General features: G+C 34.2%; 1 protein-coding gene across 3 annotated transcripts in view; it reads right to left on the bottom strand.

Annotated features, from left to right (window-relative positions):
* The window catches only part of Tbc1d19 (TBC1 domain family member 19), an 84,324-nt gene that overhangs the window by 24,392 nt on the left and 31,982 nt on the right, over positions 1-27,950 (bottom strand). For all 3 annotated transcript variants that reach the window (XM_048784298.1, XM_015482015.2, XM_015482014.2), the window contains 4 exons: positions 25,794-25,868; positions 21,779-21,841; positions 11,385-11,469; positions 8,972-9,016 (listed from right to left, as the gene is read on the bottom strand). In XM_048784298.1, the coding sequence (XP_048640255.1) occupies positions 8,972-9,016; positions 11,385-11,469; positions 21,779-21,841; positions 25,794-25,868 (268 nt within the window). The remainder of the gene's footprint in view (positions 1-8,971; positions 9,017-11,384; positions 11,470-21,778; positions 21,842-25,793; positions 25,869-27,950) is intronic.

Below are 27,950 nucleotides of genomic sequence, written 5' to 3'. Positions count from 1 at the left end.
GTGAGACTTGAAAAAAATTGTACATATAAAGATCTTCCAATGGGAAGATTATTTTTTCACCAATTTTAAGGTACTCTGTTCTTTAGAAACTGAAAATTAAAACCAGATTAGAATAACACTGAAGGCCAGTATGCTTTTCTAATGACATCACAAGCATCAATCCCGGATTTGGGGGCACCTAGGAAGAGAACTCAAATGTCATCTTTCTTCTTCAAGTCTCTTTAGCTCTTTATGTCTTTGATTGAGTCTTTTTTCTCCCTGTGAACATCCATCATTTCTGAACTTCTGCATTTGCTATTTCAGTTTATCTTCTTTACTAGTTATAGATTGAGCACATAATCAAAATTGAGTTCTTTATATATAAACCAATCAATACAGACACTTCTCAAAACAAGAAATACAAATGGTCAACAAATATATAAAAATATTCAACATCCTTAGCAAGCAGAGAGATGCAAATCAAAATTACAATGATATTTCATCTCACTCCAATTAGAATGGCAATCACCAAGAATACAAACAACAAATCCTAGTGAGGATGTAGGGAAAATTGTATACTTATACACTTATATATTGTTGGTAAGTCTGCAAATTGGTACAACCACTTTGGAAAGTGGTAAGGAGACTCTTCAAAAGACTAGGAATGAAACCACCACATAACCCAATTATCCCATTCCTCGTCTTCCAGAAGAACTATAATCAGCATATTATAGTGGCAATACTGATGTTTATATCATCACAACTCACAATATTTAAGTTATGGAACCAGCCTAGATGCCCGCTGGCAAATGAATGGATAAAGACAATGTGGCGCATGCACACAAAAAACATACACAATGGAGTTTTATTCAGTCATAAAGAATGAAAGCATATCATTTGCTGATAAATGGATGGAACTGGAGGACATCATGCTAAATGAAATGTCAGATTCACAAGGCCAAGCAAGGATTGAATGTTCTCTCTCATGCGTGGAAGCTAGAGAGAGAGAAAATAAAAGAAATTACAAAATACAAAGGGTTTTCATGAAAACAGAAGGAAGACCAATGGAGTAAAGGAAGGAGATCAAGAGGGAGAGAGAGAGTTATGGGGAAGTACTGGGAAATGAAATCTACCAAATTATACTTGAATGAACATACTACATTGAATTCTGCTTATATACATAATTATAATGAAGTAACTAAAACAATAAAAATAATAAAAGGGGGATTAGTAGAGTAGAACAAGTGGATCAGGGTGAGGGAGGAAGGGAGAGAAAGGAAAGGCACTCAGGAAAGAGACTGATCAAATTATGAGCATGTATGAACATTACATAATAAATCCTACTGTATGTATAAAGCACCAATTAAACAATATTACTCATGGTTAATCATTCTTTTACTACCTTTCCCCCAAGTTCTGGAATCCATAGTTGCTCTATAAGCAACTAGGTTAAAAGCTATTTGAAGTTAAGACCCACATATCATTCTGTGTATTATCTTCAGCATCCAACATAGTATCTTCTACAAATGAGATACTCAGCTCAATATATATTGTTAGTAATGGGAATTTGAGCATTTATAAGTATTATAGAGAATTACAAATAAAATATTAAAATATAAAATTCATTTATGAATACATAAGATACAGAAAAGGAAGGAGGCTCCAATAACTCAGTGTTGAAAGGCTAAATGATCAATGATATCACACAGACATGAGTTTTAATTTTTTTGATTTGGGGAAATTACCAATTCTCTCTCAATTCCTATTTTTATTTCTGAAAATGGAGATAAACAAGAGTGACTTCACTGAGTTGCAATGAAACACATATAAATTAATGTATTTAAAATGCACCAGTATGATGTTTAGTGTACCACAAATGCTCATTAACCCCTAGCTATTTTATGCTCTCAGAATGGAGAGTACCACATTTAATTATGAATTTAAACCTAAGAAACCTATTTCTCTTTTTGTCTGAATTAGATAAGAGTGCACTTTAGCTTAGCCAAGATTAACCAGGGCATATGGCTCCAAAAAAGCCTACATCGTCTACTTTGTTGAAGAGGAACAAAATCAAATTCTGGCAAACAAAAGCAAGAGGCCTAAGAAGCAGTGAGGAATCCATTAACACCCTAGGGCACATACCACCTAGGACGTTTCTTTGATCTAAGAGGTTATCATGTTCTTGGCCAGTTTTTTCAAAGTCCTTTCCCTTGCCTCTCATCACTTCAGCTTCTCAAAGGTCAAGTTTCATTCACCTGGCTATCATCCAAGAGTACACCCAACAGGCATCAGCATGCTGGGAACAATTCTTGTATCTAGCCTTAAAGTTTTAGGAGCATGCTATGAGTAATTGTTTTAAGATCGTTGTCTTCCCTTATGCATATGAAGAAGGTCTAACATATGAACTGGTATTATATTCAATATACATAAGAAGATGATTTAGTGGGGCTTGACAAAGCTCAGAATGGTAAACATTGTCAACAAAAATAAATCTTGAAGTAGATGAGATAAAAATAGCAAATATGACTCAGAAAATACCCCAAATATTAATATGCTTTGCACTTACTAAATATTTTCCTTTCCTTTCCTCACTGATTTTATAACTCACATCTGATACACTTCAACTTCATCCCAGCTGAAAGCAAACTATTACACTCTTTCATTTGGGATTACTTAGGACAGTTTATTTAATTCATTTGTTGAAATGATCATTTCCTCCGTTTATTCTCATTCCATATATAACCAACAGGTCTGTAAAATTAAAAATGAAAATAATGGATAGTTTTCTAGCTATTTCCATTGCCTTTCTGAATTAAAATTCCCAGGTTATAACTGTTACTTTATTTCAATAGTTACAATTTTATAAAACATCAGAATAGGACCATATTTAAATACCAATTTAAAAGTCATATTTGAAATAAAATTTTAATGAGGTCTTCAATTTATATCTAAATTTATACTTCAAATGGATTTTGGATTATGAGATATTTTCAAGTTAGTTAATTAATGTAGTACACTGCTACTTATCAAAGACATTTAAGATTCATTATTTCTTCTAAGAGCCTTTCCTAATCTTTGTTCTGGGGGGGTTATCCTGTGTGCTGTAGGATGTTTAACAGCATCCACCCCACCTCCTACCCATTGTGACAAGTCTTCAGATATTCCCTTGTGGTGTGTGTGTGTGTGTGTGTGTGTGTGTATAGGGGTAACGGCCCCTAACTGACAAATCACTGTTCTAGAGTGCTGAAACTTCCCTAACTAGTGTTCTCTAGCAATTACTTGTTTTTCCTACCTTGCAGGAAACAAATGGTATTAGCAAATTATGATTTTTTAAAAAATCATTTAACTCTCAGGCAGACTTATCTGTTATTTTTCCTATAAGTTTAAGAAAATTCTAATCATTTCTGTTTGAATTCTTCTGTATTCTGTGTTCATTCCTGCATTCATTCACTCAATTCATTTGCCCACTCACTCAGTGTTAGCTGAGAACAGACTTTAGGCCATGCATAATTCTAAATGCTGGCTATGTTGCTTATGAAAATTAAAGTCTTTGTTCTCTTGAAGCTTACATTCAAGGGACACTTTTTTTTCTACATACTAGTCAGGATGATCTTTTTAAAAGTATTAATGAGGAATCAGAGGAGAGCCATCACTAGAAGAGTGGAATAGGGAACTCCTAAACTCTGACCCTCCACCAAAGCAATGGTTAAGCTAGCAAGAATATTAAAATCAACTTTTTAAAACTTTGGAATCTAGTAAAAAAAAAAACTTACAACAACCAAGGGAATGCTTAATGAAAAAATAAATTTAGTAAGATAGTATTTTAGCATTTTAATTTACCTGCCTTCTATCCCCTGCACTCCAGCTTGGCAGCATTCATAAAACAGCATACCACATTCCAAGTGTAACTTGCTGGTGCAGGAGGGAACAATACAGATCTTGTATCAAAAATTTGTGTTTGTGTGTTTTGACCTGTTTAGAAGCTACCTGAGGAACTGTCTCAGATTTGCCTTTGTTTCATCTGCCTAATATCAGAGCTTTCTTAGTATACAAGTGGCTTGCCAGGCATCATTTGTCAAGAGTGTAAACACAAAGGCACTAGATTTTCTCTCACCCTCAATACCCCTGGTTATGAGGAATAAGAGACGGGGCAAGTACTAGACAGACTAAAAAGCAATGGAATGCAGAGGATGGGGAAGGAGAGAATAAGTAAAAGCTCCTGGGGGGATCTAGAAAAGCCCTGAGATGCCCTTAGGCTTTCACCTCCTTCTGACTTTCAGGCCCTGTGCAAGGAAGAAGTGAAGGCTAAGGTACAGTTGTAAATGGCCTGGGTAAGCCTTGAAGAAGTGATCCATTCCAAGCTGATGTTCAAAGTCTGAGAGAATGTGTTTATTTTGATATTTTGGTTGTAGATGTTTAAGGAATCTCTGTCAAATCACTAGCTGACAATTAAACTAATGGAGCAGAGACTTCAGTGGGCATACAAGACAATCTTTTTATACAAATAGTTGAAAAAAGTCATTAAATAAACAACTATAAAAATAAAATAACAATAATGAATTCTGGGGTGGAGAGAGAATCTGACGTCCAGAGTTATTACATTATAACAGTCAAGACAGCCCATTTTCAAATTGAGACCATAAAGGAAAGGGACCAGGGGGTGGAAGAAGAGGGGGAGGGAAAATGCTGGGGAGTAATATTGTCCAAATTATATTGTTATGTTATGTACATATGTGAATATGCAATAATAAATCCCATCATTATGTACAACTATAATGCACCAATAAAGATGTGGAAAGAAAAAAATACAAACAGCCATATATTAAAAAAATAGCCAATTTTCAATAATGAAACAAATTAGTAGACATAAAAAGAAACAAGAAATTATAGATTATCCCCAATGGGGTGGGGAAAAGAAACTAACAGACATTGTCCTTTAAATCAACTGTCTTCTTATCTGACCTGTCTTTTTAGCCTGGTCCCTGTCTATTTCTCCTACATTACTTGTATCTGCTCATTATCATTCACTGGCCATCTTGGTGCTCTTCAAACCATTAGCTTGTTCCTACCTTTGACCCTCAGACACACTCTTCTTCTGCTTCTCTGTAGGGCTCACTCTGTACCTGCTGGTCTTTGTTCTATTCCATCTCCTCAGAGGTGCCTTTCCTGTCTACCTTATCTAAAATAGCCACGCTCTCCCTAACTTCCTATAATTTCCATTTTTCTTTCATTGTTTACTTATCACTGTCTAAAATTATTCTCCCCCTACCCTCATATGTCTCCTTTACTAGCATGTAAGCTCCTTAGCAGCAAGTACTTTATTTGTGTCTGCTGTGGATCACTTACTTACAGTCATGAGCCACAAGAGGGCTGAATATTTATCAAATGAATAAAGACTATTCATACATATTGAATAACTGGTACAACATGTACAACAACAAACATGAAAAGCTTTAAAATTTCTGTGAGATCTCTCAGAAATGTTCCTTACCAGTTGTTTCATGAATTTATTAGAGAAAGAGTCATTTGAATCCTCAAATGAAGTGAGAAATGCCTGATGCACTATGGCCTGTCCTTTCAATCCTAAAGAAGGTAATCTCAAGTGTGGGTGTGGTGTTGGTGGTACAAAAATCTCTGCCCACTCTAACCACACATCTTGTCAAGGACTGAGTATACCAGAGAGCTACAAACAAACCCGTGTTTCCCTGTGGAGACTAAGAAAGACAGGCTGGTTTGCATGGTGGTAATGGTAGAGGTGTCCTTGGGATTTCACAGTAATATTATCATTGGCAGGGGTTAGAAAACAAACTGGGTAAAAATGTTGCTTAGCATTGCCTAAGGTAAAGAAAAAAGGGACAGTAGACTGTCTTTGTCTTTTCTTGTTCTGCAACTTAAGAATCATTGCCTAGAGAAAGGAGTCCTTAATTCTGGTAGCTTCTAAAACAACCCAAGAGAAGAAAATATTGTATAGAATTAAATTTATGAATAGATGCCAAATTATCTTTGGATTAAACTTTTTATTCTGGATGAAAATCTTTCTAAAACCTATCATATGCATCATTCACTTTTTCAATATATTAACCACTTTTCTTTCTTCCAAGAGAGACTATAATAAACTCAGTATTTTCTCAGGGATTAAGGTAATTGTGATAAGAATACTGTTTCTGAAGACAGACAAAATCTGGCTTTGCCACTCACCAGGTGAGCAGGTTCATATTCCAGGCCTGTTTTTTATTTGTAAATAGGGATATAAGTACCTGCCTCATGGGGCTAGTGTAGAAATCAAATGAGTTTAGCATGTAATATATTTAACACACTGCCTGGTATATAGTACTGCTAGAAAAATGTTAGCTGCTACTGCTAGAAAAACACAGATTCTCTCTCTTTATATATATATATACACACACACACACACACACATATATATGTATATATAAATACACACACATATATGTGTGTTGTAGCATATATATACATATGTATATATATGCTATAACTTGTAACCTAGTGATACCTTTTCAAAGGGTATAAGATTATTGGTTTAACATAAGATAGTTCCAGGCTGCTTTACTGGAGTGCTTTCAAATACTGTTTTATAGTTTTAATATTTTCTTTTATGAGGTCTCTAATTTCACTTCTCACTGTTGTTCGTCATTTTTCATATTTATATCAGTCTCTCTCCATGTTTCTATTTTTGCAGGGGGCATAAACCAAGTCTGTTAGACATATGTGTTAAATAAGAGCTAATATGTTCTAAACTAAGTTGACAAAGCTGTCCTATGTAGAGAGAGAAAGAATTGAAATCCATAAACTTTGCTTTTTGACTATTCAGAGGTATTTTATTTATTTTTTATTTCCTATTTCTTAATAAATAAAAAAAGTTATCAGAAAGTTAAGTTTCTGGAATAACTGATGCAACAACAATATTACATTTATATATATAAACATCTAAAAATTTACATATATACACATTTACATACACATAAATGTTACAAATAACAATTCTCTAATTTAATTCAATAAATGCTCATTACATTCTTACTAAATGATAGATACTGGGGAACAATATAATCTTGAACCTTCTGAAGCTTACAATATCAAGGGGGAGGTAAAGTATAATCAAACAGTGTCAAGAAAATATAGTAAGAGATACCAAAGGTTTTTTTCCCACCAGGTCTTATAAAAGCCTGGAGGGAGGGCCCTTTACCCAACCAGGGGATTCAGGCAAGTGCCAGTGCTGAGTCTAGATGGCAGCTGGGTGGAGAAAAGTTATTCTAAGAATGGAAACAGGAGAGGTACTGAAGCAGCATAGTTCTTTTGTGAGAGTATGTGGCTATGAGTAACAAGAAAAAATAGTTTGGTATTGCTATGATTAAAAAATAATAATGAGAAATGAAACTAGGAAGTAGATTATACAGGGATCAGATTCGAGAGGTCCTCATATATATGTCATGCTGAGAAACTTGGATGTTACTTAAGGGATAGGAGAGACTAAGGAAATTCTTATGGGAATATAGCTCAGGAGCAGGGTGCCTGCATGAGGCCCTGGTTCTATCTCTAGCACCACAAAACAAAAAGACAAACAAAAAAAACAACAATTTTTGAGAAAAAATGTCAATCTTCAGATTTTCATTTTAGATGTACAATTCATCAGGGTACAAGATAGAGCATAACCAGAGACGACAAGGAAGACAGACCAGGTAGGTGGCTAGAGATAGTGAACCTGGAAGGCAAGACAGTAGCCTTTGTGTGGAAGAGGGTCCAAGATATGAAGAAGATAAAACTGCAGGATATGAGCCTGACTGGAATCTAGGGTAACTACCAGGCTCCATGCTTTGACTTACTGGATAGATGATAATGCAGTTAACTAAAAGAGGAACAGTGTTTGCTTATTTTTTAAAATTTAGCTTCCTTTTTCCTTTTGGGGTCATAAGAAGATAAAATAGTTTAGATTGGGACATGTTAACTTTGAGGTAGTCACAGAAGAGGTCAGAACTGGAGACAAAAATTTTAGAATAATTAACCTATAGATCCATGAAAACAAATGGAAGCCCCTATGGAAAGCAGCAGAACAATGGTAAGGTATCTAAGGAGGGGCAGAAGTAGACAATCATGAATGAAACTGGAACTCCATGTTGAGAGGTCCTGGGAGAGAATAGTGCCATGAAAGCCAGTTTAAAATGTGGTGGTTAATAGAGCTAAACACACTCATTCACAGCTATATTTTCTGAGAACTCACTATGTGTCAGGCATTGTGCTGTTTTACAGATTGTATCTCATTTAATCTATAATCCACATGCTACAGTTGATGAATCTAAAGTTCAGAGAAGTCATATAACTTACCCAAGATCATAGAGTGAGCTGGCAGAACTGGGATCTGAACCCAGGTCTGCTGGATTACAAAACCCATGTTCTTAACTCTGCTGGGGTAAAAGAACTTCTTCAGGATGCAACTTAATATCATCATAATAAGGGCTGCTATATACTGTTTTTCCAAGAAGCATATCTTAAAAACTGCCTAACAATCTCAAATGAATATTTAATATCTAAATATTAAATATGAGGTCATTCATATTTGGTCACTTCAAAATAGATTATTTCAGTGATAACCTCTTCATAATCTGTATTTCATAAATACCACACAGGTCAAATTATGAAAATAAAATGCAGCAGAAAACTCACTTCTGCACTGTTCCAATAATGCCAAAAGGAAGGTCCCAGCTGGACTAGTGTTCCTCAGACGAAAACTACGTACCTTGACTTAATAAGCCTACTTAGCTTTCTCACAAATTATTGGTCTAAAGGAGAACCAGAGAAGGTATGACTCGTTTAGCATGGAAAAATTCACTGAAGTATGTATTCCATGGAGACTTAATTTAGATGATAAATCATTTTCCATTTAAAGACAGAGAATAAGAAAATCTCATTCCTATTTTATAGAAGTTGTAATTTTTGTATTTCCCACTAGAGGAAGCAATAGCATTACTCTTACCATTTGGTGGATAAAAGACGGCATATTCTTCTAATCCTAGTTTTCCTGTAAGAGAAAACCATAGAGGGTTTCAATATGATTTAAATCAATTTTAAAAATTAACTTATTATGTGAATATACTAATAATGGAATTTTCAAGAATACTATAGTCTGATTTTATTTCATATTATGGAATTTAAAAATTTGCCAATGTTTTGATAATAGCAAACCCTTTCATTAATTAAAATCAATAATATAAACTTCAGTACAAGGGAAGTGATACAAAATAAATAATAGAACAAATGCTTCCAAACTCCTTAAGCATGTAAGAAGGGAAAAAAATCTATAAGCATACCATTATTTTGCTAAATATAAATAATTCTTTTTTTAGAGAGAGAGAGAGAGAGAGAGAGAGAGAGAGAGAGAGAATTTTTTAATATTTATATATTTTTTAGTTTTTCAGCGGACACAACATCTTTGTTTGTATGTGGTGCTGAGGATCGAACCCGGGCTGCACGAATGCCAGGCGAGCGCGCTACTGCTTGAGCCACATCCCCAGCCCCCAAAATAATTCTAATCTAGTCATTAAAGCAAGTTCTAAGCTTTGCAATATCTCATTAGCTTACATTTTTTATGGAATGTGATGAAAAGCTAAAAGTTAAGTGTCTTTAACTGTACAGTGGTCATATTTTCTATGACCAGAGAATGGGGCTAATATTTGAAATCAGAATGTCCTAGAAAGTATATTCACTATAATCAAATGTTTGTAAGAGTTTTACAAAGTAGCTTTCCCTCAAAGCTTTTAAGTTTCTCAGTTTGTCCCACCTTTCACTGAATATCTTTAGGTAGCTTTTTTCTTGACTGTTTTTCTAACCCCTTTGAGTCTACTGAAAAGATATTCAGACAGGTGCAAGGAATACACCTGTAATCCCAAGTACCTGGCAGGGTGAGACAGGAAGATTCCAAGTTCAAGGCAAACCTGGACAACTTAGCAAGACCCCTTCTTGAAGTAAAATAGAAAAGGGGCTGGAAATGTAGCTAAGTGATAGAATACTTGTTTAGCATGTGTGAGGCCCTAGGTTCAATCCCCAGTAGCAAAGAAAAAATAAATTAAAAAAAATTCATTCTTATGCTGGGTTTTTAAAAAAGTTTTTAATTAAAAAAATTTTTTTTCTTGTTCTTGTTAGGGACAGTGGCAGAGAGGAGACAAAGAATAAGAAATATGAGAAGAGAAGTTTAGGATAGAGTAGAAACAATAAGGACTAATTTTTGTGTAAAGAGAGAATAGAATAATGAAAAGGAAACTGATTACTGCACTAGATGTTGAGAGGCAAACAAAAATACAGATATATAGTTTCTCAACCATATAGTTTATAATATAGACAAAATTTTAGATTATTTCTACTAACTTTTTTTCTTTTTCTTTCTTTTTTTTAAAAAGCAGGTTTTAAGTGTTTAGAGTTCAGAGGGAAGGGAAATTGATGACATTTTGGTGACATGGTGAGATATATGCAAATCCTTCAAAGTCCCAGAAAATTTTTGAGTTGGGGAAGGGAACGCTTTCCACATAAAGGAACATATGGAGGCTAGAATGAATATGGCATATTGTGGAATAATCAGGGTAGCAAAGTTAGCTAGTTTAAGACTATCAGCCAATGAAGGGACTTGAAATCATAGCCGTGTCTAGAGGTGATTCTATTGGGTAATTAAATTCTGTAAGTTCATTTTAGAAACAAGGAAATTTAAGAGACCCCCAGGGTATGTGGAGCCCAAATCCAACACAACATGAAGTGGCATGTCCTAGGGCAGGCAGGAGTTGGAGCAACCAGGCAGGTAGGTCAGACTGAGGAAACACAGGAGAAATAGTTTCATTCTTCAAGGAAACACAGAGAAACCATATACAATAGGGCAATGAGCTTTCTGTGCTGGCTATTCATCACTTAATAAAAAGGAGTTGAGAAGGGCTGTCAGCTGAAATTAGTTCAGTTTTCAAGATCTTGATATGATGATATATTATAAGCAATTAGTGATAAAGAGAGTTACTAAAATAGGAATTAGAGCGCTAATAACACATGTTACTTTAAAAGGCATTTTGAAAGAAGGAATATAGAAAGTTAAAAAAATTCAAAAAGCAAATCTATGTGATAAACCCATAGTTAGGAAAAGTCAACAGATACAACAAAAATAGCAATACTGGAGAAAATTGAGAAGGCAAAATGTCTTCTGTAGTGAGAAAGTCCCTGAAATGCTGCTTCCGGGACCTGTGATACGTTGTATTGATTTAAGTGAGAATGAAAAAGACAGTTAACATCAATTGAGAAAAAAGTAATTTACAATTAAAAATTGGCAAAACCAATATAAGCTATGAAATAAACATTCTTGGCATGATTCTGTAAGTCTTAAATAAAACTCCTTAATATTACCAAAATATTACCTCTTATGTATGATTTTGGTGGTGAAGCACTGTTGTATGCAAAGTGACCCAATACTGATGTATCCCGGGAAAAACAAAGTAATACCTGGATATAACATTGGAAAAAAATAAGCAATTAGGCACTGTTATAAAGTCAGATAATTCATTATTATTATTGGGAGGCATTAAGGTGGAATCCTTCAAGCTTAGTATCTTGCAATGGGAAGAGTGCCCTCTGTTGATTTACCTATATTAAATGTTAACAATGAGATGCCAAGTATAGATAGCCAAAGTTCTTCCAAAGATTTCTCAGTTTGCCACTAAAGTTTGAAGAATATTAGAAAATATAAGTTGCTAGCTACCAGTTGATTCTTTTCTTGTTCATCTGGAAATGAGAAACACCTAGAAGAAATTTAACAGATGAGTAATATATACGGTAGACCAGGTAACCATAGTGTCAGAACAATTTGGGAAATGCAGAAAACTAGAAATAGAGTCACTGCTGAGATGCTGCAGATAGTTGGCCTTATCAGGGATGGAGGGAAAGAAACTCATGGTGTTTAGAAGGAATGGCAGCAGTGGTTTCCCAATACAGAATAGAAGTTGGTAGTCCTAATCATCAGGTAGAATGTGGCAACTCTATCTGGAGATAAAAATCAGTACAGCAGAATCAGAATCAAGGATGCACATTAGAATAAACTGGATGCCATCTGACAGTAGCCTGAAATTTTGGGCCAGGAGTCCAATCCCCAGGAAGATGACCAGTGACAAGAAATCTGGGTCCTGGGATTCTAAAAGATAATACCAAAAAAAGAATTCAGGATGACTGAAAAGGGCAAAATAGGGGCATAGAGTCAGGGCTGAACTTGTAGCAGAGTGAATGGAGAAGGAAACACTTTGTGTCTAAAACACAAGAAAACAGGCAGTTTTTCTAAAAGGATAGATGTGGAAATTGGATATTAGTCAGGTTCAATGTTAAAATGTGTAACAACTATTGCCACTGATTTTATTGTTTTAAAAGACTACAGAAGTGATACACGTATATGATAAAAATGAAAAAGGCAGATAATCAAAGAGTAAGAAAACATCCATAATTCCACTACTGGTAATATGTAGATGTAAGGCCTGGAATGCCGTAGTCATTATCACCTATTTTTATATACACATGTACAATTTTTTTAAAAAAGGATTATGCATATAGTTCTATAACCTATTTTCCCTCAATGTTATAAATATTTTCTATATTCTTTTACCTTTTTAATTTTTTGTTTTAATTAGTTATACATGATAGTAGAATGCATTTATGTACTTTGATATATCATACATATATGGGATATAATTTCTCATTTTTCTGAGTGTAAATGTTGTAGAATCATACTGGTCATGCAGTCATATATATATATACACACATACATACATACATAAAGTAATAGTATTTGTTTCTTTTTTTTTAAGGCTATGAAATTCTTTTTTTTATTGGTTGTTCAAAACATTACAAAGCTCTTGACATACCATATTTCATACTTTAGATTCAAGTGGGTTATGAACTCTCATTTTTACCCCAAATACAAATATCTTTCCTATCCCCACATACCCTCCCCGCCCTCCCTTCACTTCCCTCTACCCAATCTAAGGTAACACTATTATTCTCTAGTGCCCCCTGCCTTATTGTGAATTAGCATCCACATATTAAAGAAAACATTCAGCCTTTGGGTTTGGGGGATTGGCTTATTTCGCTTCACATGATACTCTCCAATTCCATCCATTTACTGGCAAATGCCATAATTTCATTTCTCCCTAAAGCTGAGAAATATTCCCTTGAATATACACACCACATTTTCTTTATCCATTTATCTATTGAAGGACACCTAGGTTGGGTATAAAATTTTTATGTTGCAGAATATTCCACTTATGTATTAACAATAATTCATCTAGCCCATCTTGTTTTCCATTTCCCAGTTATAAGCAATGCTGCAGTGAACTTCCTTAGAGCTCTTTATGTACACCTTTAGTTAACTTTCTAAAACTGGACTGTCTGGTCAAATACTTTAGGCATTATGTACTTTGCATGGTGTGTGTATTGCTACTGGGGATTGAACCCAGAGCCTCACTCATGCTAGGCAAGTGCTCTACCACTGAGCTAGATCCCCAGCCCTGCTTCAGGCATTTAATATTTAAAACTTTAAAAATTCATTGTCAAGGTAGGAATTTTTCTAATTTCTTATTTATTAACACATCTAGTAGTAAGATAGGATACTTTTTTCTTTCATTAAAACAGATTATCATCATTTCATGGATAAAAAATGGCATATAATCATATATTGCTTTAATTTAATTTGTGAACAGAAAGGTATTCAACACACTTACAAAAATAATGAGTTGAATTTGCTTTGTTATTTTTTGATCCATTTTTAATTCATTTAAATGTTTTTTAACTTGATTTAAATTTTGTGTATATAAGGATCTTTGGTTTAAGTCTAATTATATACAGTGTGTGTGTGTGTGTGTGTGTGTGTGTGTGTGGTGTATGGGAGGCAGTACTGAGGACTGAACTCAGGGCTTTGCTCATGCTAAGCACAAGTTCTACCACTGAACTACATATACCCCCAGCCCTAAGTCTAATTTTATTTTGAAAATGGTTTTGCTCAAATAATGTTAATTATTTTGACACAGAGATGTTTTTAATTTTTGTATGCTCAAATCTACTATACTTTCTATTATGCTTAGATATTAATCCACTTCCAATTTTTTAAAAAAATTCTAGATCCATAAAATGTTATTGAATCAGTAAATAATATTGACTCTACTCTTGCCAGACCTTTATGGACCACTGTGGTAGGCAGAACAATGCCCTCCAAAAATGACCACATCCAAATCCCTGGAAACGATGGATATGTTACCTTGTATAACAAAAGAGATTTAAATTAGCAATCTTTACATGGGAATACTATACAGGATTATCTGGCTGAGGTCAATATAATCACAGGATCTTTTAAGTGAGAGAGGCAACAAGCCAGAGTCAGATTTCAAGATGCTATCTGCTGGATTTGAAAATGAAGAAAGGGGCCACATGACAAGGAATGCAGTTTCATTTATTGCATTCTAGAAGCTGGACAAAGCAAATAAATGCATACTTTTTCAGAACTTCCAGAAGCAACACAGCCTGCAAGTACCTGTACGGTCACGTGACTATAGGCCAGTGAAACCCATTTTAGATTTCTGAACTTTAGAACTATGGATAATATAATTGTATTAAACCATGAAATTTGTGGTTATTTATTATAACATCAATAATAAGCTAATACCCAATAAGTTAATGCAAAATAAATGAATACAAGTAAAGTAAAAAATACAAGTAATGTAAAAATATATACTTAACAAATTTCTTTCTACTATTGTCTTACAGGGAAAATAATTCCTAATAAAGTGTTCATATTAATTTTCCCTTAGTTTAGCAGAGTGTAGGTAGCACGGTACTTTTAGAAGGAGCTCTGTGCTTAAATATATCCCTCTCGAGTCCCTGATGTCGTAGAGAAGACAAGATAGTTAGGACTGCTCTAAGGAGAATATTGGTTACTTTAAGGTGACGATGCCAGAGGTGGTATGTTAGACAGTATGGGCTAATGTGAAAACCTGGGACACAAGGAGAGAGCTGCCAGCTCCTATTCTAACTTGAATTGTTACTTTTTGAGATTCTAATGTCTGTATGTGTAAGGAAATGACAATACAATTATAAATTTGCTAGAATATGTGATTATATGATGATGATTTAAAATTGAGTTGAAAATTTAACTGATTACTTACAAATTAAGAAAAATTAAATTTTACCTGAGTGAGGTTATACAGGGTAATGATTTACTTTATTTATGGGAGTTTCAAGAGACTGGACTTATAAATGTGAATTTATGGTTGCTATAGCAGATCATATCTAAAATGTCTACATACAACTACAAAAGTTTTACTTGGCCTAAATTTTCCTTTATTTGTAGAAAATACATTTATGGTAAGTGATATAAATAATTCTGAGAAATAGGTTATTTACATCATACAAAGTAGATAGGAAATGGCAGATATCAACTGGACAATCACTTTAACATCCAATTACTATATACTTATTTTCATTTGTGATGCTCTTACATTTTCCTACAAACGAATTTGGAGAATTTCAAATGATAAAATTTCAAAGACGGCTTTTTAAAACATTCTGTCCTAATTTAATTTTCATACATAAAAGAGCCATGTAGCTTACTGGGCTTTGAAAATTGACAGATCTGGCTTAGGGTTCTGGTAGCTGTATGAGCTTGGGCTCTTGAGCCTCTGCTTCTTCATCCGTAAAAAAGGAATAAAGTTACCATGCAGGGCTGTTGTAAGAATGGGTTACAGAGTTGGGATTGCTCTAAGGAGAATATTGGTTACTTTAAGGTGATGATGCCAGAGGTGGTGAAATCTATGAAGTTGAAGTAGAAAATACCAGGAATCTATCTTTCCACTTAGACAACAATTGTACTGGCAGAATATGTCTGATGTAACTATTTGAGAACTCCAGAGTCTATTGAAGTCTTACAACTTTTGAGGGAGGACCTGAATAGTAAACTGTGGTTTCCACTGGTCAATTTCAGCTCTTAGTACAGTAGCATCTACCCACCCTCAAACCAAGCCCCTTGGCAGGTAGACATGCATGTATCCAGGAGCTGCATAAAGAACCCAAGGTAGGGGGAAAAGCACCCTGTCCTCCAAATAATGGGTATCTATACTCGGATTGTTGATTGCTGCTTCTGATCAGAGAGGCACAGACAGGCAGAGGGCAGGAATGGAGGGGAAGCAGAAATTATTTGTTGTGCCTCCTCCAAGTGTCCCAAACCCTTCCCCTTTGGCTGAAGCGACTTTCAGTGAATTTAAGGGAACAACCTCTCCCCACTTTCATTCTTCCAAGAAAAGGAAAAATGGAGGGGGGTTGGGGGGGGGGACTGCATGCCTCTGAGTAGCACGGGAAGATGAGTTTCAGAATCCAGATGCAGTAATGGCCCCTATACTATATAAAAGCAAGGTCAGTTGATCCATTAAAAGAGTAAGGGAAAACTGGGTATAAAATTGCAGGTGCATGTAAGTGGAGTATGTGTGGAGTGAAAACATATGGAAATTCTCTTCTGATAGCCTATAAATATTCTTTGAGAAGCAGAAATCAAAGTCAATCAGCTGAGAGAAAGAGGAGATTTGAAGAGGTTGAAGGTACTCAAAGTCATCTAGAGAGTGGATGTGTGAATGGACTAAGAGAATGAGGTAGATTTGGCAGGCAGAAGTATGGACTCTTAAAGTTAGTGGTCATGAAATTAAAGTAAAACTAGTTAGCATGGTTCCATGTGTAGCCACAATCAAAATCACGATGTAGCTACAGAATTGATGGGGAGCTCTATTTATCCAGGGTTAAGGCTTTGTCAGATAATTTCTTCTAAAACGAGGGAGAAGGGCAAGGGAGTTGAACACATATTCAAGAAGTGATTGGAATGCCAGATCATGCTGTTGACATGTGTGTCACATTTGTTCTCTCCTATCTATTCATAGAGATCTTGCTCTGTGTCAGGTGCTCGTGAACTCTAACCTGAACTGCTGGAGCTATTCACTGCCATACTAAGCTACTCTCTCCTCACCAAACACAGCATATTCTTGATTCATATTTATTTTTGCTTTCCCCATCCTTCTCCTAATTCTTTAACTTTAAAAACTAAACATTTCCTAAAACATTTCTATTCTGCAGACACCACTCAATTCTGCATGACTCCTAGAATTTTAATTGTACTTGGTTAGAACTGAGTAGAAATCTTTATTCATATACTTATCAATTTATAACTGTGTCTTTTCTCTCATTTTCCACTAAGATGTGACTTAATATATTTTTGGCTACCACAGAAGCTGTATCAGAGTAAACACTTAATAATTTGACTAAATAGATACACGAATAAAAGATATCTAATTGCACTGGAAACTTTAATTTCTAGTTGTAGATGGATACAATATCTTTTTCATTTATTTATGTAGTGCTGAGGATCAAACCCAATGCCCATGAATGTGAGGCAAGTGCTTTTCCACTGAGCCACAACCCCAGCCCTGGAAATCTTTCTTAACCTCCAATCAGTGGCATAAAAGCATCTGTAAATATGGCAAACTCCTCAGTTCTGCTACTAAGTATATGCTAGATGAGCAAGCATTTGAGGGAGGCTTGGGTGTACTACACAAAGAGTCAGTCTCCATGTTTTTCATTTATTATATGAGTTATTTTCTATCAATATTTTATACTTTTTGGACAACATGTTAACTTATATAGGTGTAATAATGCCATCCAGTACTGGAAACTGGTACTGTCAACTACCCAATTTACTTCTGTTGAATAAAAGGTATCTTTTGAAACTCTGACATAATTTAAAACTATCAAAATCTCTAAGTATTTTTAAGAATTTCATGCAAAACAAAAACTGACTAAAGTTTGCAATACTAAAAAGCTGACTTATTACTTAAAGCATGATTTCTATAAAATTCAGTGCTTTTTGCCTACAAAATCTAAGTAACATTAACATGAGGCACTTAGGAGCAGTTTCTGTGTATCCTAGTAACATGGGCCCATATTTTCTTTAAAAAGGGATTACCAGAGGTTTTCTCATCTGTATGTGGACACAGCAATGCCACATGCCAACTAATTTTGTAGTCTAGTCACAAAATCCAATAAATGGGTAGCAGCTGGAAGGGATAGGGGGTCCAGAATCTAGTCAGAAACACTAAATTGCTCCATTATCATTAATTTTCCCAGAGCAGTTGTGTTGCTACAAAGCTCTGCCAAAAGAAAGCCTGTAATGAAAGATGAGAAGCTTTCTTCTGACATAAACAGACACATATATCTATAAATGTAGATTTTGTTTCCAAGACAAAAAACAGAACTCAATTTTAATGCATACAATTACATATATTAGTTAAAATGAACTAGTAATAATTCAGACCAAGTAAAATAAATAATTAAAAAATATCACAATAGAAGTCCATGTGAGGAAAATTTACTTTTGCATAATCTTCCCAAAGAGAAATTTAGGGGTTTGTTGTAACAATCCTTCTGTTAAGTAACTGGGATCTTTATCTGCATTAAAGCTTATTTCTACAGATGAATGGACAAAGAAAATGTAATACATATATATAAGAGAATATTATTCAACTTTTAAAAAGAAGGAAATCCTGCCATTTAAGACAACATGGATGAACCTGGAGAATGATATGTCAATTGAAATAAACATCTCACAGTGGAAAAAATATGATATGATTCAATTTATAGGAGGTATCTAAAATAGTTGAAAAAAATGGTGGTTTTCTGGGGTTGGAAGGGAGGAAGGATGGGGAATTGTTATTGAATGGGTTCAACATTTCAGCTATGCAAGATGATTTTAGGGATATGCAGAACATTGTGACTAAAAATTATTATATTGAACACTTAAAAAGGCTTATTTAGTATCATTTCCAAAGTCTAAAATCAGCAGAATCCTTGAAACATAACTGAAGAAATTATTTAATGTTTAAAAATAATATAATTTGGACCAAAATATTGATAAAATGAAAAAGGTTAAAGTACACTCCTATATTACTTACTACACTAATTTAATACTAATGCTTTACACAACACTTTAAAACAATTTCCAAGCATTTTGTATTCATGTCCTGCCTCCCTAGCTAGCATATGCATCTATCAGAGGTAGTATCATTTATATATAATGTAAGGATCTAGTATCATTTATATATAATGTAAGGATCACAAAATATTTACTGATGATCATTGTGCTTTTTCTCAGAACCACTGTTTATAAATAATTCTGTTGTCTGACTCAGTCCTCAGTAAGTTTTCTTAGAACTTACATATATGTCACTAATATGTGGAAGAAACAAAAATAAACATCCCTTTAAGGATATTCCTGACACTATTTGGACAAATTCTTACTATTCTCATTTAAAACAAATGCTCTCAATCCCAGTAACTTGGGAAGCTAAGGCAGGAAGACTGCAAGTTTGAGGCTGGTCTCAGCAATTTAGTGAGATTCTGTCTTAACAATAACAAAATAAAGAAAAAGGAGGGCTGGGATGTGGCTTAGTGGTAAAGCACCCCTGGGTTATTTTAGTATAAAAAATAAAATAAAATAGATAACCTCAGTAACTTTTCCACCAAATGAGGCTGATTTGTTACTTGGCAAGCCCCTTTCAGTACCACCAAAGAGGGTTTGTAGTTGTCACTTCAAACTGGCAATCCTCTCCACTACAATTACCAAAAGTGACAAACTTAACAAAAAATTTACACCCTTTCTATTCATTCTCTGAAGCAGATTAGCCACAGACTATATATATCATGTCATAATTTACAGTCTGATTCAATTAAGTTTGAACCCCTTTGCAGAAGTCATTTTTGAAACTTGTCTTTAAGGTTTGTTCCTATCCCACTGGGACTTGTTGTAACTGTCTCTCTAGTTCTCTTTGGTACACTAGCTACTTATGGTTTAGTTGACACTCTCTTGGAGTTAAGAGCCTCCTATTAATTGCCTATCATTAAAATCTCTAGTACTTTAGACTCACTGGGTTGGAACTTTATCACACTCCGTATAAACTCATTTCTTTGAGGAGAGTCTCAAAGGTCCTGTTGTCAAGGCTCCCTTTTCCCCTCCAAACAAAATCTCGGAGTCATTGCTCTAGAGCTGGGATGGGGACATTGACCGACTTCTCTTGGCATGACACTTCTACTTTCTGAGAACAGACACTGGTTAAGGAAACAACCTCTGGTCTTCTCCACTCACCTCTCCCATAGAACCTCCACTCTACAGGCAAGCTGGGATGGGCATTCAAGCTCTTAGTAGTCTTGGCCTGCTAAGAGGAGGTAGAGCTCTTGAGGAGATCTCTGCCCTGTGGGAAGGGAGCCCCCAACTTCTAGGTAGCACTTCTTCTGGATTCAACCATCTGTTAACACAGAACTGAGGGGGAAGAGTGGCTATCTGCCACTCATGTGGAGATACTGTAGCTCTTGACTAGGAACTGGAGGGAGTGGGAAGCCCGATCTTTTTGGCCATACTCAGAACTGAAGCTGTCATTTTGATCAGAGGGTGAGGGGAGGCCAAAAGTAGGTCTCATGTGCCACAAGTGGTTTTCACTAGAATTTAGTAGCTTTTTTTGAATAAACGCTTCTTACTGACTTGTTGTATAATCTTGGGACAGTTTCCAGAGACTTTTATTTTTCTTCTTAAATAGTTTTCACTAGCTATGTTTTGTCTACTGGGGATAGTTCTGTGGATCTACTCATGCCACCATTGCAGAACTGATAATTTCTATTCAACATTTCCAAAGAACAGAGCTATCAATAAACTAGTAGTATTATATAAATGATGCTAACTTTAGACATTCAAAAATTTACTGGGTACCAAGAACTAGACACAGTGCTACATATTAGCTATATAAGCAAGTAAACTTTCCAACTTTTATTTTTAGATTTCCCAACTCTTAATTAATATCCAATTTTATATTAAAGAATAGAATTTTAAATCTTTACTATTTTTTTACATTTGAAATTACAAAATCTTGAAATTGTTTCTATAGTTATTTCAAAATTTAATTTTATAAAGTTTTACACTTAAGCTCTTAGAATGTATGATTAATTAAGCCTGTTTGAGATATTCTTATTTAACTTTATCTTTCCTTTAAAATATATATAAACCACCAACACCATTATCAAAGAAAACACTTGTTCATCCAAACAGCTGGGACTGATTTACGCTTAATCAAGAAGAAATTATTATATGGAATCTATACATTTCCTTGATGACATTTATATTGTCATTCATTCAAAATCAATATGTATGTGTAATCTTTATCTAAAAAGAACATTATCTAGGTAATTCTATGTGAATTACTTATTTTCTACTTATGATAAATTATTTTATCTTAGTAGATATGAAAAAGACCCAGGGAAGGATCCAAATCCACAGTATCAGCATATGAAATTGCCAAAGAATAATCATGACACTACACATTGATTTCAAAATATTTACTCAATATTTTTAATAAAAAGTATCATGTAAATACTTTCTCTAAACTTATTTGGATGGATTAAATATGAATACAATTTAAAAATTGCTGTCAACAACAAAGATAGAAAACTTACCTCTGATTGTAGTGTATGTGACTAAAAGGAACAGTCTAAAAATTCATTGAGGAACTTTTATTTTCCCACCCCATTCCACTGTAAGGGCAAAAATTAACTTTATCTCAACTTTAGAACATGTAATATGATAAACATGATTTTGATTTTAGAAGGATTTAGTTAACAATAGAGATAACTCTTAAAGTATAATGATTCAGAAAACCTAAAACAAAGAATTACATATTTAAAATTTTAAACTTACCTGATATAAATAATCTTCAAATACAAAATAATAATCATCATTGCTTGCTGTCAACTTTACATCCTATGATAAAAAGTAAAGAATATGTTATTGTTTAGATATTACACGGACCCCAAAAGTTCATGTATGAGACAATGTAAGAAGGTTTAGAGGTGACATGATTGATTTATGAGAGTCTTAACTCAATCAATGAATTAATCCCCTTCAGGTAACTGAAAGCAGGTGGGGTGTGACTAGAGGAGCAGGTCATTGGGGACTTGCCTTTGAAGTTTATATTTTGTTGTGGTGAGGAGAGCTCTCTCTCTGCTTCCTGATCATCATATCCTAAGCCACATACCTCCCCCACACTTTTCTACCATGATGTTCTGCTTTACCTTGGGCCCCAAAGAATGGAGTCAGCCATGTATGGACTCAGACCTTCAAAACTATGAGCCCCAAATAAACTTTTCCTCCTCTAATTGTTCTTGTTAGGTCTTTTGGTCATAGCAGCAAAAAGGCTGACTAAAATAAAGACTGCTTTCTGAAAAGAACCCAGATGAATGTCTATAGTCCTAAAGCACAATTATTTAGAAATTATTTAGAAACAATGATGCAATGAATCTATTCCTTTATGTAAGATTATAAACTTCTCAATTAGATTTTATCACTGTTACATATTTACTTGACTAAGATATATGATACATTATTTGATCACTACTTCCTTACATTTTTAAGGTTCAATTAGTAACTTTATTATTTATTTCAATTTTATATCCCTTTAATATTTAGGTGTCATAAAACTTGAAAAGTAGATACAATCATAGCATCTAGAAGCAACCAAAATTAACTGGTCCCAAATTTCTGCTTTAATCTCATAATTCAAATATACATACTTGCCATTCCCTCAAAATACCAAATATTTTCTGGCCTTTGTAAATATTCATTTGCCAATCACCATTTGTCCCTAGGAACCTAATATTGACTTTTCATAAACTCATCTTCTAAGAGCTAGTCACTGACTTCTTCTGAGTCAAGTATTAGTTCCTTCCTTTAAATATAACTCTATTCTCACTTCCTGACCTGAGACCACTTTATAAATTTCTGCTCTCCTTGATTTTTATATACTTAGCATCACCACAGTACCATCCACACAGTAGTACCCAATACATATTTGAAGAATAAATGACAAATAAATAAAAATTAACAGAAATTACATGTTGCAGCAGGTATCCTTCCCCAATAACAAATAAACAAAAGCCCAGAAAAGTAAACCAAAACATCTCCACTTCCCCCGAGATATCTCTGAACATTTTGTACAGTGAGTTGGAACCTGCTGCTTTGTATAAGAACATGGATATTCTTTATATATAGAGATATGAAAAATTGTGCTCTATATGTGTAATAAGGATTGTAATGCATTAAAAAAATGGATATTCCAACAGATCTGACAAAGATTTGAAATCCAGTTCAACTACTTCTAGCTGTATGACTTTGGTCAGGGACTCCAAGCCTAGGTCTTCATATCTGTACATGGGACATCATTAGCTACTTCAGAAAGTATGGATAAATGCCCAGAACAATATGAGAAACAGAGCAGGCCCCCAGAAATCTATTTTAAAAGTTAACCCAAATCCCCTATAATTATAGTAATTTTCATTTTTTCATCAGTACATATATTTAAATACAGATCCCGAACTTGTATCAAAAAACCCCAGATATAAAGCACACCATACTTTTGGACCTAAGTAATATATAATCAATTCAACAAGTATTGATTGATTGGTTGGGATGAACACAAACATCAAAACACAAAGAAATAAAAAAGACAATATTTAGCTCCTAAAAGTCTACATTCTTGCTGACAAGAAAATATACATAGCAAAAATATGGAAAGAAGTACAAAGAAATATTGCAGAAGTCCATTATAATATAGATGAAACTGGGCTGGTGAGCACATCAGCAATTGGTAGGGATGAAATGAGTCATGGGTGGCTGTGGAGGTAGTAAATGTGTACCAAGTCTGGAAAAACTTAAAGCCAAAGAACAAAGGGAAAGAATGGGGTGGGTCTTCTATGTCGGAAGACAATATAGGCAATGGTAGAGACTGCACATCTGCACCACTGGTGATACTGCCTCTTACTGAGTTAACTGGTTCTTGAGGACCAAAAATCTTTGCATGTTTTAATGGTAATGTGATTCTCCCAAACTCATCCCTAGCCAATAAAATCTGACTCTCTAGTATTTAATTTTTCTTATTAGAGAGAAATAATTTTTTTCCCTTGGGGATATGATACTGAAGGAAAGTTAAGAAACCCTAGTACAAATTGTCAGGTCATAGTAACTTTTAGAAAACTGTACATATGGACACAAGGCAACTTTGTGGGAAAACAGAAAGCAATTAAGGCAGAACCATTTAATAACTTAGTGTAGTGGGGCTGGAGTTGTGGCTCAGCGGTAGAGCACTTTGCCTCATATGTGTGAGGCACTGGGTTCGATTCCTAGCACCACATATAAATAAGCAAATAAAATAAAGGTCCATCAACAATTTTAAAATATTTTTAAAAAATAAAATAACTTAGTGTACTGAGAGAATGATGATATTTTGTATTTAGAATTGCCTTGTCCCATTCATTCCTTTTACCACTTTATTTTCAGTTAAATTTAAAACTTTGTCTTTGTTATAGGGAGTGTAATAAAGCTTTAATAAGTTTTAAAAATGCAGCTGCTACATGCATAGGCCTTCATAGCTTCTTTTTAAAAAATAAAATATACATTTGCACTGGGGCTCCCTCTTCAGAGAGGCACCTCCAGCCTGGTATATTTTTCAGTTGCTGAACTTCTCATAACCACTTTATCAGCAGCCCCAGGGATTCAGTGCACCACTTCCATTTGCATTATTTTATTATTTTTGCTTTATTACTTTTAGCAGTTGTTTTATTATTATTTTGTGTTTTTAAATAGCTTTTGCCTAAGTGTTTGTTTTTATTAGTACTCTGATTACAAAGCTGCAAAAGTTTTGCATGGTGTACTATATTTTCCCCTAAAACTCTGTGATTTTTAAGACATATTATTGCAGAATGGGAGTCCTCCTCACCTCCAAGGAAAACACTGACAGCCTAAACGCTGGTGCCTATTATTCTCATGGTAGTTGCCAGGATTAAATGATAGTCTAGGTAAAAGTTTGGTACACTATATGGCAAATAGTAAGCAGTCATATAATCACAGTTGTTATTATTGCCCTTGGCCATGTTCTACTCAGACACATTTCAAGGTCTTCAACATGTTATCTTTTCTTCCCCATTTATGAGAACTGCAGTAAGAATCTCCTCTACATTTTAAATTATGAATTTAAAATCCAAGTCTCTTAAATAGTAAAATTACTAATCCGGAAGTAGTCATATCCTATGTTATGCATTAAGCATCTACAACTTGACTCAACAAGTTGATTAACAGATGCTTGAAGACAAACATTCAAAGTATTCCTACCCTAAAACTTGAAATATATATGGCCATATATTTAGAAACTAAAACAAATTTAAAAAGACTTCAGTTCAAAGAGACATACAAGTAGGCCCTAAAGAATCATGAGATAAAAATGATGAAATTATTATACTCTGTTTTTCTTTTCAGTTGCTTGTGTAGAAAACTTAAATTTTTAAATCTGTTTTTCTTAATGAAAAAACAGGAGGCCCAGGAAAGGATCACGAGGACAGATTCATAGGGAAATGAAAAGAAAACACTGAATTCAGACTTTAGGTTTGAAGGCCAACCTTAATTTTATAGGTAGAATGATAACTTAAAATTATTATTTATCTATTTATTTGAGACAAGGTCTCACTAAATTGCCCAGGCTCACCTAGCACTTGCAATCCTCCTGCCTCAGCCTCCTGAGTAGCTGTGATTACAGGTTCCTGGCACTAAAAATTATTTTTCAAGTTTAACATATATCGTTGCACCTAGTACCTGCCATTCATATGAAAAACTCTTAATTTTTAATGATAATGAAATGGAAAAAACTATACATATTTTTACTTACTTTATATATTAGACTGTCCACCAAAAGGTCATGTTGTATCACATTCATCTTAAGTTGCTCATAATACAAGATGTCCTAAATGTAAAACAGGTCAAAATATTAAAGGTCAGTCACATTTATAAAGCCAGTCTCTATAACTTTAATAAGTAACAATCTTAATAATATCATAAATACTAAGAAAATAGGAACTCTGTTCTATTCATTACTACATCCCCCAAGCCTGACCAATATAAGATGTTCAACAAATATGCCTGTTCCTTTACTCATGATAACATCTGGCACTTTGTGGGTATTCACTCATTATTTGCTAAATTGATTTTCATTTAATTTTAATAGCAAATATAGTATTTATTAAGTAGCTTCTAAATACAAGGCACCATTTTAACAATTAAACATGAATTAACTCATCTAATCCCAATAAAATGGGATTGAATTTTATTTAATTTCAATAAAATGAAATAGATCAGTGATTACTATTTCCACTAACATTTCAGAACTAAGGCCACAAAACTATGAGATTTGATTAATCCATACTGCCTAATATGCAAATTATTACAAAATAGTAAGTTCAAACATAATAAGTCACTACTAGTAGTAAAAACAATCATATGGTATAAAAATAAATCAGCATTTTATATTAGAATACGGTCTCATAATACTTTAAGATCTGACTCTGTATCATGATGAGATAGGCTAATGTTTATTTAATAGAGAATAAGAAATAGAAGGAAGAAGAGGAAAATTAAAAGGAAAGGACTAAGAAGGAAAGGAAAGGGAATGAGGGAGAAAGGTAAAGCGGGAGAAGGGCTTGAAACTGTAATAAAGTTAAGCATCAGGTTAATACTTGATCAGAAAAAAAAGTTGATCAGAATATTAAGGACAAAGGTCAGGATCAAATGGGTAGTAGCTGTCTTATAGGAAGGTAGCAATATTGTCTCACTGCTTTAGCAGATCCTTCTGAATGCCACCATTCATCTCACAGACCTGGTCTCCACCCATGCCCACTGCTTGGCTTTATCATATACACTGCTCTGTGTGATTCTTTCCAGAGATATTTTCCTAAACAAGTAAGAGTTGTGGGACAGGATCACCTGGGACAAGGAGGAATATTTATTACAGGATGATATCTTACTCTAACTTTCTGGAAATACTGATTTCTGTATATTTTTCATACATCCATTTGTCTTACCAAAATGTCTTGTTTACATGTTTTTATTAGTATACTATCAGTATAGGTAATATTGGTGTTCATTTTGACATAATTATACATGAATGGAATAGAACTTGCTCCATTTTAGCTTCCAGTACTTCCCTGTTCCCCTTTCTCTATGCCATTGGCATTCCTTCTATTTATTTATAGTTAGTTAGTTGATGCTATATAGAGAGACGTGAAGGTAAAATTCACTATTATATATATGTATATGTGTGTGTGTGTGTGTGTGTATATATATATATATATATCATAAGCTCTTACTAATCACAGTAATTTTTTGATCTCTTGGATTTTCTGGGTAGACAATCAATCATCTACAAAGAAGACAACTATGTTTCTTTTTGTCCCCAAACATAAACCAATTCATTTCCATATCTTATAGCATTAGCTAGGACCTCAAAAAACTATGATGAATAATAATAATGATAGTATTACTACTTTTTTCCTAATTCTAATGAAAAGAACTTTGGAATTTCTGTTACTTATTGTGTACTTATTGTGTTTTGAGAACTAGTCTTACTATGTTTCAATAATTCCATTTACTTTAAAGATTTGATTAGAAATGGCTGTTGAATTTAATCAAGGCCGTATGATACCTTCTGACATTTTTTCCCCTTTAATACATGGATGTCTGAGGGGTAAAGGCCCACTGGGCTGTGACACCCATCATTCAACACTCTCAGTGTTGATTCTGTTGATCCAAACTGGCCAGTCCAGTCTCCCTTTTTTCTCAGTGGTTCTCTAAGCTGTATGGTTGGTCAAACAAATGACCTTTGTGTTGAAGGGGATTACCCTTGAGAATTCTTATTAACATATTTTTATTAAATGATTTTGCATTTTATTCAAGGACCTTTGTATCTCCCACATAAAGCACTGAGAATTAACAGGTCTTACAGACATTTGAAAAAACACTGCTTTAGAACAATTTTGGTGATAATTTATTT

Source organism: Marmota marmota, unplaced genomic scaffold, assembly GCF_001458135.2.
Source record: "Marmota marmota marmota unplaced genomic scaffold, marMar, whole genome shotgun sequence".
Lineage (NCBI taxonomy): Eukaryota > Metazoa > Chordata > Mammalia > Rodentia > Sciuridae > Marmota > Marmota marmota.
The sequence above is the reverse complement of the archived record's forward strand: the minus strand, read 5'-3'. Positions and strand labels throughout refer to the sequence as shown.